Raw genomic sequence first — 14,822 nt, forward strand, 5'->3', positions numbered from 1 at the left:
CACGCTTATTTCGAAAGAAAATGGAAATGTATCTAAAACCTTTTCAGGCGAACATATACAGTATGTAGTACTTGCTTATACACAGTAGGACTACTGGGAATGCCCTTGGTGATGTTTCACAAATATATCAAACAAAAACAATATTTGTTTATATTTATTGATCAATATACCTTTTGGGTATGAATAACAGCACATTAGTTACCGCTCTGCAGATAATGCAACAAAATAATAGATATACATTAAAACATTATTATCTTAAAGAACATGTTTTATCCCTTACATACAGTCGACTTCTGCAGAAAACAATGATGGATAAGAAAACAAAGGGTGAGTATATGGAAGCATGGTGCACTAGGTCGAGGATATGATTTTCTAGATTTCTTCATGTTTACTCATTTCGTTGTTTGCACATGTCTAGCATCAACCAGAAGGGAAGGAAAATGTTGAAAATTGACGACATTATCCTGTAAATGAAGCAGACAAGACATTCGTCATAATCCTATTGTTAATCAAATAGACATACATGGGTGGTTTTTTTTTCTAACAATATAGTCTTCAAAATAATTGTAGGAACAAATATTCGCTACATTATCATCGTCATAGTGTTGAATTTAATGATGTCAATTGTAAAGACAGACAGAGAAGCAGACATAAAGACAGACAGACAGACAGACAGACATGCAGGCAGGCAGGCAGGTCGACAGACAGACAGAGAGACAGAGAGAGAGAGAGACAGACAAACAAACAGACAGATGGACAGATGGACAGACAGACGGACAGACAGACAGACAGACAGACAGTTAGACAGACAGACATGCAGGCAGGCAGGTCGACAGACAGACAGACGGGTGGGTGCGTGGATGGGCAGACAGACAGACAGACTGACAGAGACATGCAAACAGACAGATAGATAGATAGATAGACACAGGCAGACAGGCAGGTCAACAGACTGACAGACATACAGACAGACAGACATACATATATAAAGCTTTATATTTATGTTGTAGCTCAGGGTCTTATGGAACGAATACGAGACGGAAAACAAGTAATTATGGCGGAAGGATATATGTTATATTTTGAGAGACGTGGCTATCTACAAGGTGGTGCATGGTTTCCCATAGTAACATTGGAACATCCACGCCTAGTGAAAGAAGTATATCAGGAATTCGTCCATGCCGGAAGTGACGTTGTCGTTGCATTTATACGGTAAGGTTTGTTTTCAACGTTTTAACAAGTCAGTGTAATCTATCAGTTTTCATTTCATTAATAGGCCTTTCCAAATGTTGCGGTGGTGGCGCTCTACTTCCTGGCTGTGTGTACCTTGGTTTATATATGGTATAGGTTACCTGGTTAATTATAGAGCACTGCTGCTTTCCTCGATGTCTAGACAATACGAAAAACATCCCTGATTTACATTTGTACAGAATGCAAAGGGACAAAACTTTAAGAAACGGTACTTTAAGGTGACGACACCCAATTTAAAAGAGGGCGCTGTATTCTCAATGTCCTGTTTGCGATCTGGAATGGCGTATGAAAGAGGACAACATATAACAAAAATGGCGAATTGAAGTATGACGTGTATTTATTCAATGTACCAAGTCATACAATGTAGCCAACAGAAACATGCCATTGCCAATACCACTAGCACTGACTTACCTTAGCTATATCCTTCATGATATAGTCTTATGTAAAAAAGGGCCTTGTTTAAACATCCTTTGGTCAATGTTAATGATATCAGATCTTTGACCCACCATTGAGGTGTCACATCCACGCCAGCATTTAATACATGCATTTCAACAATGCAATCATTCCACTTGACAAGTCGTCATTTCATTTGCAATAAGCTTACGACGTTCAAAACTTCAACATGCTATTTCACAATACGACATCCAATTGTACAATTGGACATTCCATTTGACAATTCGACCTCTATGTCGAAATGCCAGTTTGGTGCGGAATGAAATGTCATTTTTATGAAATGGCACGTTCACATCGATTTCGATTTGTCTGTAAATTAGAACATCGGGCTTTAAAATGCAATATCGTGTTGTGAAATGGCATGTATAAATTGGTTGTTGAATTGCCAAATTGAATGTATGAATTCGCAAGTTGAATACCAGTAGCAGCGTAGAATACGAAGTATGAATTTTGACTTATACTTTTGATTTATACTCCATACACCACCATGTCACCATGGAAGGGCATAATTCATCAGTAATGTTTCCTGATTTGAACTATTTCAGTACTATGCACACCGTGAAAGGCTACGTGCGGTTGACATGGAAGACAAACTAGAACTGATCAATCGAGAAGCTTTGCGACTTGGTCGAGAAGTGGCTGACGAAACTGGGACATTATTGGCGGGAAATATATGTAACACTGATCTATATCATCCAGACTCCCCAGGAAAAAATGCAGAAATCAAAGCAATGTTTAAGGTTTGTAGCATTGATATGTCATTGATATAATATTGACAATTTTTGAAGGCATTGACTCTAAACAACGAAGATGGCCATGTCTCTGTATTTTGTATCGGTTTATCTAATTTTCGTGTATTTTTATTTATTTATTTATTTATTTTCTCTCCTAAGTATTGCAATTAAAGCTATCATTCTTTTAATGTAGTATTTGTAAACGTTTATTAAATTCACCGCGCAATCTACATTAAACGTTTTCGCTATCTCTATTTGAATGTCCAATTTTCTCTATCTCTCGAGTTCTCTGTTCCCAGCTCGCTGTGTCTATCTACTGTCTTACCCTGTGTCTATTTCTCTGTCTTCCATTGTTTCTCTCTACCTTTATCGATCTGTCGATATGCCCCCCCCATCTCTCTCTCTCTCTCTCTCTCTCTCTCTCTCTCTCTCTCTCTCTGTCTCTCTCTCTCTCTCTGTCTCTGTCTCTGTCTCTCTCTGTCTGTCTGTCTGTCTGTCTGTCTGTCTGTCTGTCTGTCTGTCTGTCTGTCTCTCTCTCTCTCTCTCTCTCTCTCTCTCTCTCTCTCTCTCTCTCTCTCTCTCTCTCTCTCTCTCTCTCTCTCAGAGTTTTCCCTTATGGTTTATCAGAATATATATATATATATCTGAATGTTTTGCCGTATACAATTCTTATCACCGTCTACAAACTGATATTTAATCTTTTTTATACATGACTTTTCCTATTATTCTGTTATCCAACAGGAGATGATTGACTTAACCGTACAGTACAACGTAGATTTCATCATTGGGGAGACGTTCACATACCTTGGCGAGGCGATGATAGCTCTGGAAGCAATCAAGGAATACGGCAACGGTAGGAATTATCATGGAATAATCATAGAACCACAGCAGGGGTACACATTTCTGAAAGAGAGCAAAAACAAAGTAATTACAACCGAAAACACTCAAGCGCAGAAATTACATTGTCGACGTTGTAAAATATATCTTGTCGGTTTAAAACTTGTAGCCTTGGCCCACTACTCAGTTAAGTTAGATCCGTGTGTGTGTGTGTGTGTGTGTGTGTGTGTGTGTGTGTGTGTGTGTGTGTGTGTGTGTGTGTGATGGGGGGGGGGTCCGATGAATACCAAGCAGGGTATGTGTCCAGGTTCCAAATATCTGCCCATTCCTAATGATGTATTTTCCGGCGAAATAATGATATCCCAGGGTGCCATACACATTATTACCCGGTAACCCTACTACCCACTCTATAGCTTATACTAGATGATCAGCCATTCGGACGAGATGATGCAAATGTTGGGCGGACACCATTTGTTGTCGACATTTTCAAGGCGATTTTACCATTTACTCGGAAATTTGATAAATTAGCATGGAATAGTGAACACATATTGCCTGGCCATGAGGGCTATAGCACACGTTTATTACACCCGAGGGACTGTGAGTTACTAGAATCACATGCTATTTCCTGAGGCCAAAGGCCGAGGGAAATAGCTTGTGATTCTGGTAACTCACAGTCACGAGGGGGTAATGAACGGGTGCTATAGCCCGAATATAGGCCAGGCAATATGTGTTTTATAATATACCTCATGCTGTGAACTCGCGGTGGCAGACGACATCGTCAGAAGCTGCCATTTTGACCGGCTGTGAACGCGTGAAAGTTGATGGAACTATTTCCCTAGGGAAATAGTCATTCTATTTTCCTATCACGTGACTGATTCTAGCGAATCATGGCACAGCATTATCACTAGGTATATTATAAGTTCATATATTTATTAACCCAGATTTTAGGGATATTTTTGCCTGAATGGACCCTTGAGCACGTATTTTTGTTTAAAAAGACAAATTTGGCAAAACATTCACGCCCATCTATGCCTAGCAATACACGCAGCTTCCCGGAGTTAGATTTCTTGTTCATTAATTAGTCATTCGCTTGTATAATATATATATATATACACAGACATATAGGTGTACCAGCTGTTATAAATCTTGCTCCGTATGTCGTTGCAACAAAACAAGGATATGCCATCACTGGGGAGAAAATACGACTATCTCATGCTTGCAGGATGTTAGAAGATGCTGGAGCTGATGTTGTTGGTTTGAACTGCTCCCGTGGTCCTGCTACAATGTTACCTTTGATGACGGAAGTGCGACGAATTTGTAAGGTGTGTAAATGTAGTATTTACTTTGTGTATATTAAGAAATACTATGATGTACTGCCTGTGTAACGATAACATTAACGGTTTGCAACAGTTACATACTGGATGTGTACTGCCTATGTATAAACTTACATTTAAAAAAAAAAAAAAAAACCTTCACATATTTTCCATAATGATTTTCACAGGGCCCACTAGCGGCAGTTCCCGTGCCCTACAGAACGACTGAAGAGGAACCGACGTATTTTACACTTTGTGATCCTGAAACAGGTAATTGATTGACACACACAAACACATACACAAATACACACACACACACACACACACACACACACACAAATTCATACACATACATACATACATACATACATTCATACATACATACATACATACATACATACATACATACATACATACACGCATTCATACACATACATACATACATACATACATACATACATACATACATACATGCATACATGCATACATGCATACATACATACATACATGCATACATGCATGCATGCATACATGCATACATACATACATACATACATACATACATACATACATACTCTACAGTCATTTAAATAAGTGATCTGCATCTTCCATCCTTTATCATAGGAAAGCCTTTGTATCCAATGGACCTGGAAGTGAAGTCTTGTTCACACAAGAATGTTGCTGATTTCGGTAAACAGAGTAAAGAGCTTGGGTTTCAACTACTTGGTCTGTGTTGTGGTAATAGGCCATCTTTTACACGTACTCTAGCAGAATCTCTTGGACGCAAACCGGAAGCAAGTCGTTATAGTAGTGATATGTCGAAAAGTGTCACCTTTGGTACGAACAACAAAGTTAATAAAGACGTCGCGGCGAGTTACAAGACTTTATATTTCAAGAAAGTTGAACTTGAAGAGTGACGTTACCACATTACATTGATTGCTTTCTGTGAAGTCACCCTTCACTGAGTGTACAAGGACATCTTCTTGCAGGTCGTATTGAATGCAACCAGCTATATTTCATGTGTATTCAGGTAGATTTATACACCCTGGTAAAAAACAGGTGTTCAGTATTAGTTGCAGTACGCGACTGAAGTTTGAATTCATTGAGCTCGATCATTTAATGGATGATCTTATTTGTACCCATATGGACTGAAATGTATAAAGATGTATTAAATTTGACCAATACTGATGACGACATGGTAGACAGTGTCCTATACCATCTGTAATAGTGTTAGACACTTTTGATGGAATCACGTTTCAAATATGTATACCTGTGTGTGTGTGTGTGTGTGTGTATGTGTGTGTGTGTGTGTGTGTGTGTGTGTGTGCGCGCGCGTTCGTGTGCACATATACTCAAGGGCATATGTTAACACGAACATTAGTCATTAGGTTGCTGTATTGACAATGATATTTGGTCTCACGAAAGTGACTGTGAAACAAACTAAGCGTTAAATGAAAATATGTGTATTTAACGCATGCATATACATGATTGGTTGGTGAGATAGGTGGGTGGATGGATGGACCCCGGGGGATGGACAACTGGCTGGCTGGCTGGCTGGCTGGCTGGCTGGCGAGATGGGTGCGCGTGGCTGGCATGGGTTGGTGTTTGGGTTGTTAAATATGTGTGCACATGTACATGCACACGGTTGGATATTTTGGTTGGTTAATTTGTCAATTTTGGTTGAACGGAACAAATTAATTTTGAATGTGTGTAATCATGACAGGTCACATATTCGTGAACCGACATGTAGTAAAATATTCACTCAAGAATCACAAAAGTACTGCGTAAATGCGGATTACTATCCTCTTGTCAATAGTTGTACAACTTAAAGTAGTCTTGGAGATTCTACAAAGTCACCGTCCGTGATTAACCTTTCATTGTTATCACAATCTCCAATCATTACTTGGTATCCATGACATCTTTCTACTTAGTCACGTGATGTAGAGATTAGACTGCGGACGTCCTGCTTATATAAATATGCAATCTCGTTACTAGTGTTATTAGCGCATAGCCATCATGTACGTTCGCCAGACCATATGCGGTGTCGCACTGCTTCTCGTCACGTTAGCTGTCGTTACTGTTCACAGCCAGGACACAGCCTCAGATGAACCACAGAAACCTAACATAGTGTTTATCCTAGCAGACGATCTCGGTAAGTACGTGCGATTATTTTTCATGATTTGATTTGCTAGCTAGAAAGCAATAGAATGAAACTGTCGTGTTTTCATGCCAAGTGGCTGTACACATTCCAAAATTAATCCGATGTGCCATACATATAATTTCAACTCTGTACAGCAACGAAGACGCCGGGCATGTATTTCACAGCCAAATGTCTTTTGTTGAAATTCACAAATTGTCTAACATAAGCTACTGAATACATGTAAGTAGTGATACGATATCTAGGGCCAGACCAGTCTGGGAGGTCAATCATCATATATGCAGTGGTAAACAAGTTTTATTAACAGCATGCAAACGTCTCACCGATGCCTTTTTCATAGAGATGTTACACTTGGCCTTCTCAGCCAGGGTCATCTAAACTTTACTATAATTACTATATCTTATATTTTGAAGGACGTAAACGAATATTATTGTGGTAGATCTTTGCTCACTAAGATAGGGAGGCTTTGTACACTCCCAGGCCTGATCATAAACGTCACATATCACTTACTTTTGCATAAGCATATATTCCTACTGAAAGTATTACAAGTGGTTGCTTATTACAAATTGATTTAATTGGATTGAATTTGATTGTTGATCTTACGTAGTGGCATTATATGGTATGGCAATTAGGTATTCAGTACCAAGAATTAGTCAACATTTCCTTAGGGACTTGAGTAAATACACATATTATAGGAGACTGCATTGTTGTCTGAAAACACTCATGTCGGGGGGGGGGGGACAGGGATGTCATCTCACGATTCTTCAGCTAACCAGGCTATAACTAAGTGTGCCCATTTTATAACATTTGAAGCCGAGAGTCCTGCTTCTCAATAGAAGTTCAAACTAATGGGCCTCATATTGCAAAACCGATAAATGCCTCGGAGTCCCTTTCATTCATACTTCGAAAAAAGAGGTTGCGGCTTGTAAGACTGATACTGTGTTAATGCTAGCTTCAACAAAATGTTAGTATCCCAGATCAGCTAAGTACTACATTGTCATATATCCTTGCCGAAGGGAACTGCAGTCATACGAATTCTTACTATGAATCCTAATTATGTGTGTGGGTGGGAGACGTCGTGTTGTCTTTGTTCAGTATTACAGCTATTATCATTGGATTGTATGAGATTGGTGAAGACAGGCACTTCACAAAAAGTTGTCAATACCTATGAATAATAACAAATTATTTCAAACGCACCCGACAGAAGAAATTTACTATGTAACCGCTTCGGTATTTCTTTGAACACATTGTAAGAATGACACAGGTACCTTAGATTTGTCGTCATTATTGAATTGGACACCTTGACTGATATGGTGTACATTTAAAGTGTAAAACGAAGTGTCACGTACGCTAATGGGGCATTCAGTATCGCAAGGGGGGGGGGGGGTCCTAGGGAAATTAGGAGTAGGGTTTATATTTTACAATTTGGTGTGTGTTTTATAAATTGGAATTAGGAAAGGTTATATTTTATTTGACTTATTTTATACTTATTGTATCTCACTAAAGTTTGCAATGCTATGCTATTTTGACATGACCCCACCTTTGCAACCGGTTCCACATCCCACCACTGCCAACGTTGTTCAAAATATCAGTACAATACGTACCCTCAGTCAAATTCCTGCAGACATCCATGCAATGAATGAATGACTTGTTAAATGTGGTGTGTAGAGAGGAGTACAGTAGTTCCTATAGGGGGAGCGTGTGGTAAGATATTAGGAATGTTGATTCTCGACAATGTTAGTGGTTCTCTCATCTAGTGTTTGGGAGTTCGGGTCTTAGCTATGCCTCAGACCACTAATCTGAGGCTATGCCAATTAGACCTAAACACAGAAATGAATTATTGCAGTGCCTTCCTACAAGTACACTTTGATGGTAGTAGTGAGAAACTCCCAGTGCCTTTAATAACCAGATTTAAACTGAGCGCCTCCCGTAAGGGAATCACTAATTATGCAAATAACTCATTAAACTAAAAAAACTATGGTAACAGGCTTTGTTTTTTGGACAAGCATGCTTTCTTAGGTTAATGTATGTAAGAGTGTATGATACTACTTAATACAGTCTTAAGATATAGCCTTATTACCGAAAATCATTAATTATGCAAATTATTCATTAACACTGTAAAGTACATCAACTAACTTTATAGGACATACACAATTTGTTATGGTTAATGTACGTACTGAATTGTATTGAAATTGAAGCATGCAGTCGTAAGATATAGCCTAATTACCAAGAATCATTAATTATGCAAATTATTCATTAACACTGTATGGTGCATCAACAAACTTGATAGGACATATGTGTTTTCTTATGGTTAATGTATGTACTAAATTATGTTGAATTTGAAGTATGTATTCTTAAGATATAGCCTAATTACCAAAAATAATTAATTATGCAAATTATTCATCAACGCTCTAAGATATATCAACGAATTTTACAGGACAAATGTATGTGTTTATGTTTAACAAATATACTAAATTATATTGAAATTGAAGTATGCAGTCTTAAGATATTGCGTAATTAGTTGATTTCATTAATAATAATATGCAAATTTCTCTAATTAAACATTAACAGATCTGACTCAAAACCTAATCAGGCCTAGCTATTACCCTAAAGATTATATATCCCAAATTTCATTACAATTGAGCCAGCCGATGTTTAGAAAATGATGACACAGACAGACAGACAGACAGACACACAGACACACACACACCCAGACAGACATTCCCCTTTTAATACCTCCCGTACCCTTACGGGAGGTAAAAATTAAAATAACGTAATAAAGAAATAAATCTTTATTTAATTTCAATAATTTAATTCATCTAAAAAAAATTGCTGAGCTTCAAAATGTTACAGATTTTTGTGTTCATTTATTTCTTCTTCATTTCACTGTCTCTCCCTTTTGGTACATATCTTCTCGCATGTCTATAGAGAAAGAGGAAATCAACAATAGTTTGACCATGACTACATCTATATCTTATTTTTATCAAAAAAAACTTTCGTTACGACGCATGCCTAAATACTTTCGCTTGAAGAAAATGAAATGAATAGCTGAAAATTGTATTGAAGTATCCATTGTTGCCCTTGGCCCTTTGTTTAGATATCACCCGTACGGTTCAATTATGTGACTTCTGTTGCGGCACTGAAGGTACCATTTTATTTGGACATTTTGTATAAATTATTGAAATGCAACATTATCATAGACTTGACTATGATATAGGGCTGATCTTAACATTGGCCATAAAATCGTCGAGTATCCAATAAGAATGCCGAAATGGAGAACGGGAACCAATCGCAAATTAGGTCAAACGTTTAAATCCTTTGGAATGTAGAATATAAAACATGATTCTTATTTTGAATGTTGTTGTACTTTGGATACCAATACATTACATTTCCGTCAGAAACTCTGCTCGTAGTAAGCGCCACAATTTGTTTTCAAGTTTCAAACAGAGATGAATAACACAACACACAACAGCTCGACCACCGAGGCGATACCGTTGCAGGTTCCCATGATGAAGTTACCGGCTGTCTGGATAACCCAAGTAGTTGGTACTTTCGAAGGTGTAATGACCATGCTCGCACTCGTTGGCAATGTGATTTTCTTTGCTGTCGTAATGCTAAAGAAACAACTTCGTACATACAGCAACGTCTACTTGGCTAATCTCAGTATGACTGACATCATTGCTGCAGTGTTCGTCTCTTCAATAGTAACTGACTCCTACCTCAACCGTACTTGGCGATTTTCAAGGAGTTACTGCTCCTTCCACCAGAAACTGCATCCTGGCTTGTTGGGAGTATCTTTATTACTCAGTGCCACTATTGCTCTGAACAGATACGTGTATGTTGTCCACAACTCGAAATATCGTCGGCTTACCAACAAAGTATCCGTGACAATATCTCTGGTGTTATGTTGGATGTATCCGCTAATCATGAATTCGGTAGGTAGCACGAGTGTGTCTATATACCGGCCTCCTATTTTCAGATGCCAAGCATTCGGTACGTCCTTCATAGAGCTCTATATCATATACTTTACCAATTACATTGCATCTGGCATTGTTGTTGTATGCTATTTCCTGATATTCTTGTTCATACGTAAAAGTAGACGACGAATTCAGGCTCACGATACCAACCAGCAAGGCAACAGCCAAAACAACGGCAACGCCAAAAGTCCAAGCCCACAAGAAGTGCGCATGCTAAAGACCCTACTCGCCGTTTTCTGTCTATGCCTCCTCGGTTACCTACCGTTCGTAATCTTATTGAACATTTACAGTAGGTTTGAAAAGAGACCTCCGCCCGATCTCCAATTATTGATGTATCCGTGCCTACACATTGGCGGCGTCATGAATCCGATCTTGTACGGCATGAGCAACAAGAAATTTCGGAAAGCCTACAAGGAGTTGGTAACAGGTCGACTGTTCTGCAAAACGTCAACACAGGTCGTGCCCATAAACAATGCCTAGGTTGATGAACAATATGTTAAGCTTATCGAACCAGAAAGAGACCACCTAGCACTGAAAACTAAATATTACAGCTTAAACAAGAAAACATTTTGAAACGGTCAGTAATTTTCTAGATACTTATCCATATCACTGGATGACAGCACATAAGGACGTTAGAAAAACACAAAGTAGACACAGACTGAGTAATGTTATTCTGAAAGTAATGTCATTTACTGAATCTCAAAACAAACGACCATTAGTACTGTATTTGTTGTATACTCTACTCCAGATATCATTATTTGTATTTATAGAATTAACCTTCATTTGTATGTAGTGCACTGTCGCCAATTTAGTAACAGTTGTAATGCAAGGTGCAATAGTTTTACTATCATGTAAGTTGTGCATAGCTCTCACAACAGTGGCATGCAGAATTTGAATTTGAATCAAGTTTGATAGTATAAAATAACAGTGAACGTCGTTAATATGACCATTTCCTATCTAGTCACACACTTGGCCAATATATTCATATGATATATTGATTTTAGCGACAGACATCGAAATTGCCTGAACAGCATTAATTAGGGTGTATTGTATTGCATTGTATTGTATTGTATTGTATTGCATTGTATTGTATTGTATTGTATTGTATTGTATTGTATTGTATTGTATTGTATTGTATTGTATTATTTATGATCACAGTGTCCAAATAGATGTTGTTTAGATATGTAGTGGTTAACGGAGTTTTGCCTTATCTGAAATCTTGTATGTATGGTGTGGAACTTTTGTTCCAAAGACAAACTTGAAAATTGTACCTGAGAATTTTGTCTTTGTTAACAGATTGAATAAGTATTCAGTATGAGTATTTGTAATCTAATTCACTCTACATATATGGAAGAAAAAAATGATAAAGGGATACCGAGTGTGATTTAATATTGCTGATAGATCAAACTATGGGTACAGTTAGCCGATATTTATATATCGATAAATCGAACTAGCTTCACATGGCTAGTATCTTCATATGACATATCAAACTAGCTTCTCTTGGCCAATGACTTTATGTGATATATGAAACTAGGTAGTCTTGGCATATGATACGTAAGACAAGCTACAATTAGCCAACATCTTCATATGATATATCAAACTATGTACACTTGGCCAATATCTTCATAAATAATTGATTCAAGTAGATCTTTAGATAATACTTACATGGCGAATAAACATTAGATGTCAGCTGTAAAGTAATTACTAGACATATATAGCATCTACATTTAACTTGTGTTACATCTATTAATATTCAACTAAATTATCTGAGCAACATACAGTGAACACACCTTAGCAACCATACCTAGTTTTCATCCATCCACCCATACATACATACATACATACATACATTTATTACAATGCATGTATTACTTTTACAAAGAATATATATGGTAAATGTGTTAAATAAAATCAGTAATTTGTTGTGATTTTCTCTATTATTTGTTTCAAATAAAGTTGACATAACGCAATATATAGCCGTATGTGAACGTTTATCTTGATAAGCTCAGTAATTAAGTCGATCATTTGTATGTGTCTGTGCCCTGTAGTTGGCGTTTGTTTCATTGTTACTTTCCTTCAATTTGATGTTTCTTAGCAATTGAGCAATATGTATTTTATGTGAAATCATGATGTGACTCTCCAGAACCCAAAGTTTACGAAACTACCTTCATTTCCTCCTGGAGTGGTGTTCCCTTTTAATTAATGGACTCATCAGACAACCTTTATAAAACTGGAGGGGGGGGGCGTGTGTGTTGGTATTTATGTGGGTATGTATTGATTATGCATGCATGCATGAATATGTTTGTTATACTGAAATAATCCGCAAGTAACTTACAAACTCCGTACAGAAGAAGGTAATTCAAGGTGAAACGACGACGGAGAAGACAGATGGGTACAGATCACTTCTAAATCTCTGAATTTACAACCCTCGAAACTTGCAACCTCTGAAACATCACGAAAATCGCATTGTATATTATCAGCAACAAGTAACTTTTACAACTCGGATATATTAGTTGACAAATTCAAGTTCAAAGAATGCAGTATACCAAAATCTTTCCATTTTATAAAATAACCATTATAAAGTATATACGATTCTAAATATTTAACAAAGTCCAAATTGAGCTGTGCCATATAAAGTGATGCATCAACAATCAACTACAGGGAACAGTAATGTATGATGACATAAACAAACTGTCGCACAGCATTCAAAATAATCACTGCTGATGGTAAGAATAATTTTGTAACAATGTTTTTATTTGCAAACGGAATATTGTAACAACGCCGAGAGGTATTGTTCTGGAAGTGAGTGAGGAGTAAGTGAGTGAGTGAGTGAGTGAGTGAGTGACTGAGTCTGTCTGTCTGTCTGTCTGTCTGTCTGTCTGTCTGTCTGTCTGTCTGTCTTGTCATCGATTGGAAATAATTGTTTAAGTGTTTATAGTGTACACATGGAAAGAGAAATTATGACACATTTGTGAAACTTAGCACTATGTTTTACTTTGCTCCCATTTGCAATAATTATTTTAATATATGTACAAGTTAACGGAGGGTAAGCCACGGTATATATAACGGTACCAACCCTCATATTATAAATTAGGAAAAGAATAGCCAATGACATGCACTCTTTCATGCATATTAATTTCACTCACTATCTATTAATTTGATGGACACTCACCACAGTACAGTTCGTTATCACCATAAATACATTGTGGAACACCGTCACATATATATGATTGACCAATACAAAGTTTGTCACTCTGGCATTTATAGGATCCAGCAGGGCACTTCAAACTTTCTATAAAATCAATATGATAATATACATCATCCAATGTCTTAACTGAAATTCAAACCGAATATTTACGGAAAACAGGCCAATATAACATTACAATAAATAGAAAAGATTGTAAGGGTATACAATACAAAGTATCACGTGATAACCGATAATATAACTTTGGTGACTGGCTTCTTTCTTAATGTTTCTGTGTAGTACATTCACATGGGTATAACTAGAATATGTCCCGAGGTGCACATGTACTGGCTGTCGCTTAGCAACTGCCATGTAATAGACATTTCTTAAAGCATATACGCAAAATATCAGAGCAATTTCAACTATTACCACAGGCTGAGAAATCTTCATCATCTTTAAGTGGACAGTCTGCAATACCATTACAGTATCTGTGCAATGGAATACAATAGCTATCCTGACATTTGTAATGAACAGGCTTGCATTCTGTGTCCTCTGAAAAGTGAGTAGGAATATATATTTCCAGTGTAATACCTGCTGCAAAACTGTATATTCAATTATTCAGTTAGGGAAATCGTTGATATAAACGTCTGTTTATGACAGTTTACAAAATAACTACCCTTCTTCGAGGTAATCAATGAAGTGATTTTTTTTCGGTTTTGGGTACAAAAAAACAAAGCAAATATCCAAGCACGCAAACACATAAAAACAAGTCCATGACTACATAAGAATGTATAAATAACTACACTGAAATGCACAAGTCAATTTTGTAACCGAATACGAAATGCATATCTTGATAACTTCAAATTAAACGTAGACAAGTTGCAGCGCCCCCTCGAGGCGACACTAATGTGAAGGTGAATA

At 37.3% G+C, this 14,822-nt stretch overlaps 2 protein-coding genes across 2 annotated transcripts in view; both read left to right on the forward strand.

Moving 5' to 3' along the window:
• Nucleotides 1-305: 305 nt before the first annotated feature.
• Nucleotides 306-5,499, forward strand: LOC144448032 (betaine--homocysteine S-methyltransferase 1-like). Its single transcript, XM_078138181.1, has 7 exons — nucleotides 306-327; nucleotides 1,008-1,203; nucleotides 2,243-2,438; nucleotides 3,174-3,285; nucleotides 4,395-4,591; nucleotides 4,771-4,852; nucleotides 5,207-5,499. Exons 1-7 carry the CDS (start codon nucleotides 306-308, stop codon nucleotides 5,497-5,499), a joined length of 1,098 nt encoding a protein of 365 aa, XP_077994307.1.
• Nucleotides 5,500-6,598: 1,099 nt separating this feature from the next.
• LOC144448034 (di-N-acetylchitobiase-like) overlaps nucleotides 6,599-14,822 on the forward strand; it is a 17,493-nt gene continuing 9,269 nt past the window's right edge. The window contains exon 1 of the mRNA XM_078138182.1: nucleotides 6,599-6,734. Within this exon, the coding sequence (XP_077994308.1) occupies nucleotides 6,599-6,734 (136 nt within the window). The remainder of the gene's footprint in view (nucleotides 6,735-14,822) is intronic.

The sequence above is a fragment of the Glandiceps talaboti genome, chromosome 17 (assembly GCF_964340395.1).
Source record: "Glandiceps talaboti chromosome 17, keGlaTala1.1, whole genome shotgun sequence".
Classification (NCBI taxonomy): Eukaryota; Metazoa; Hemichordata; class Enteropneusta; family Spengelidae; genus Glandiceps; species Glandiceps talaboti.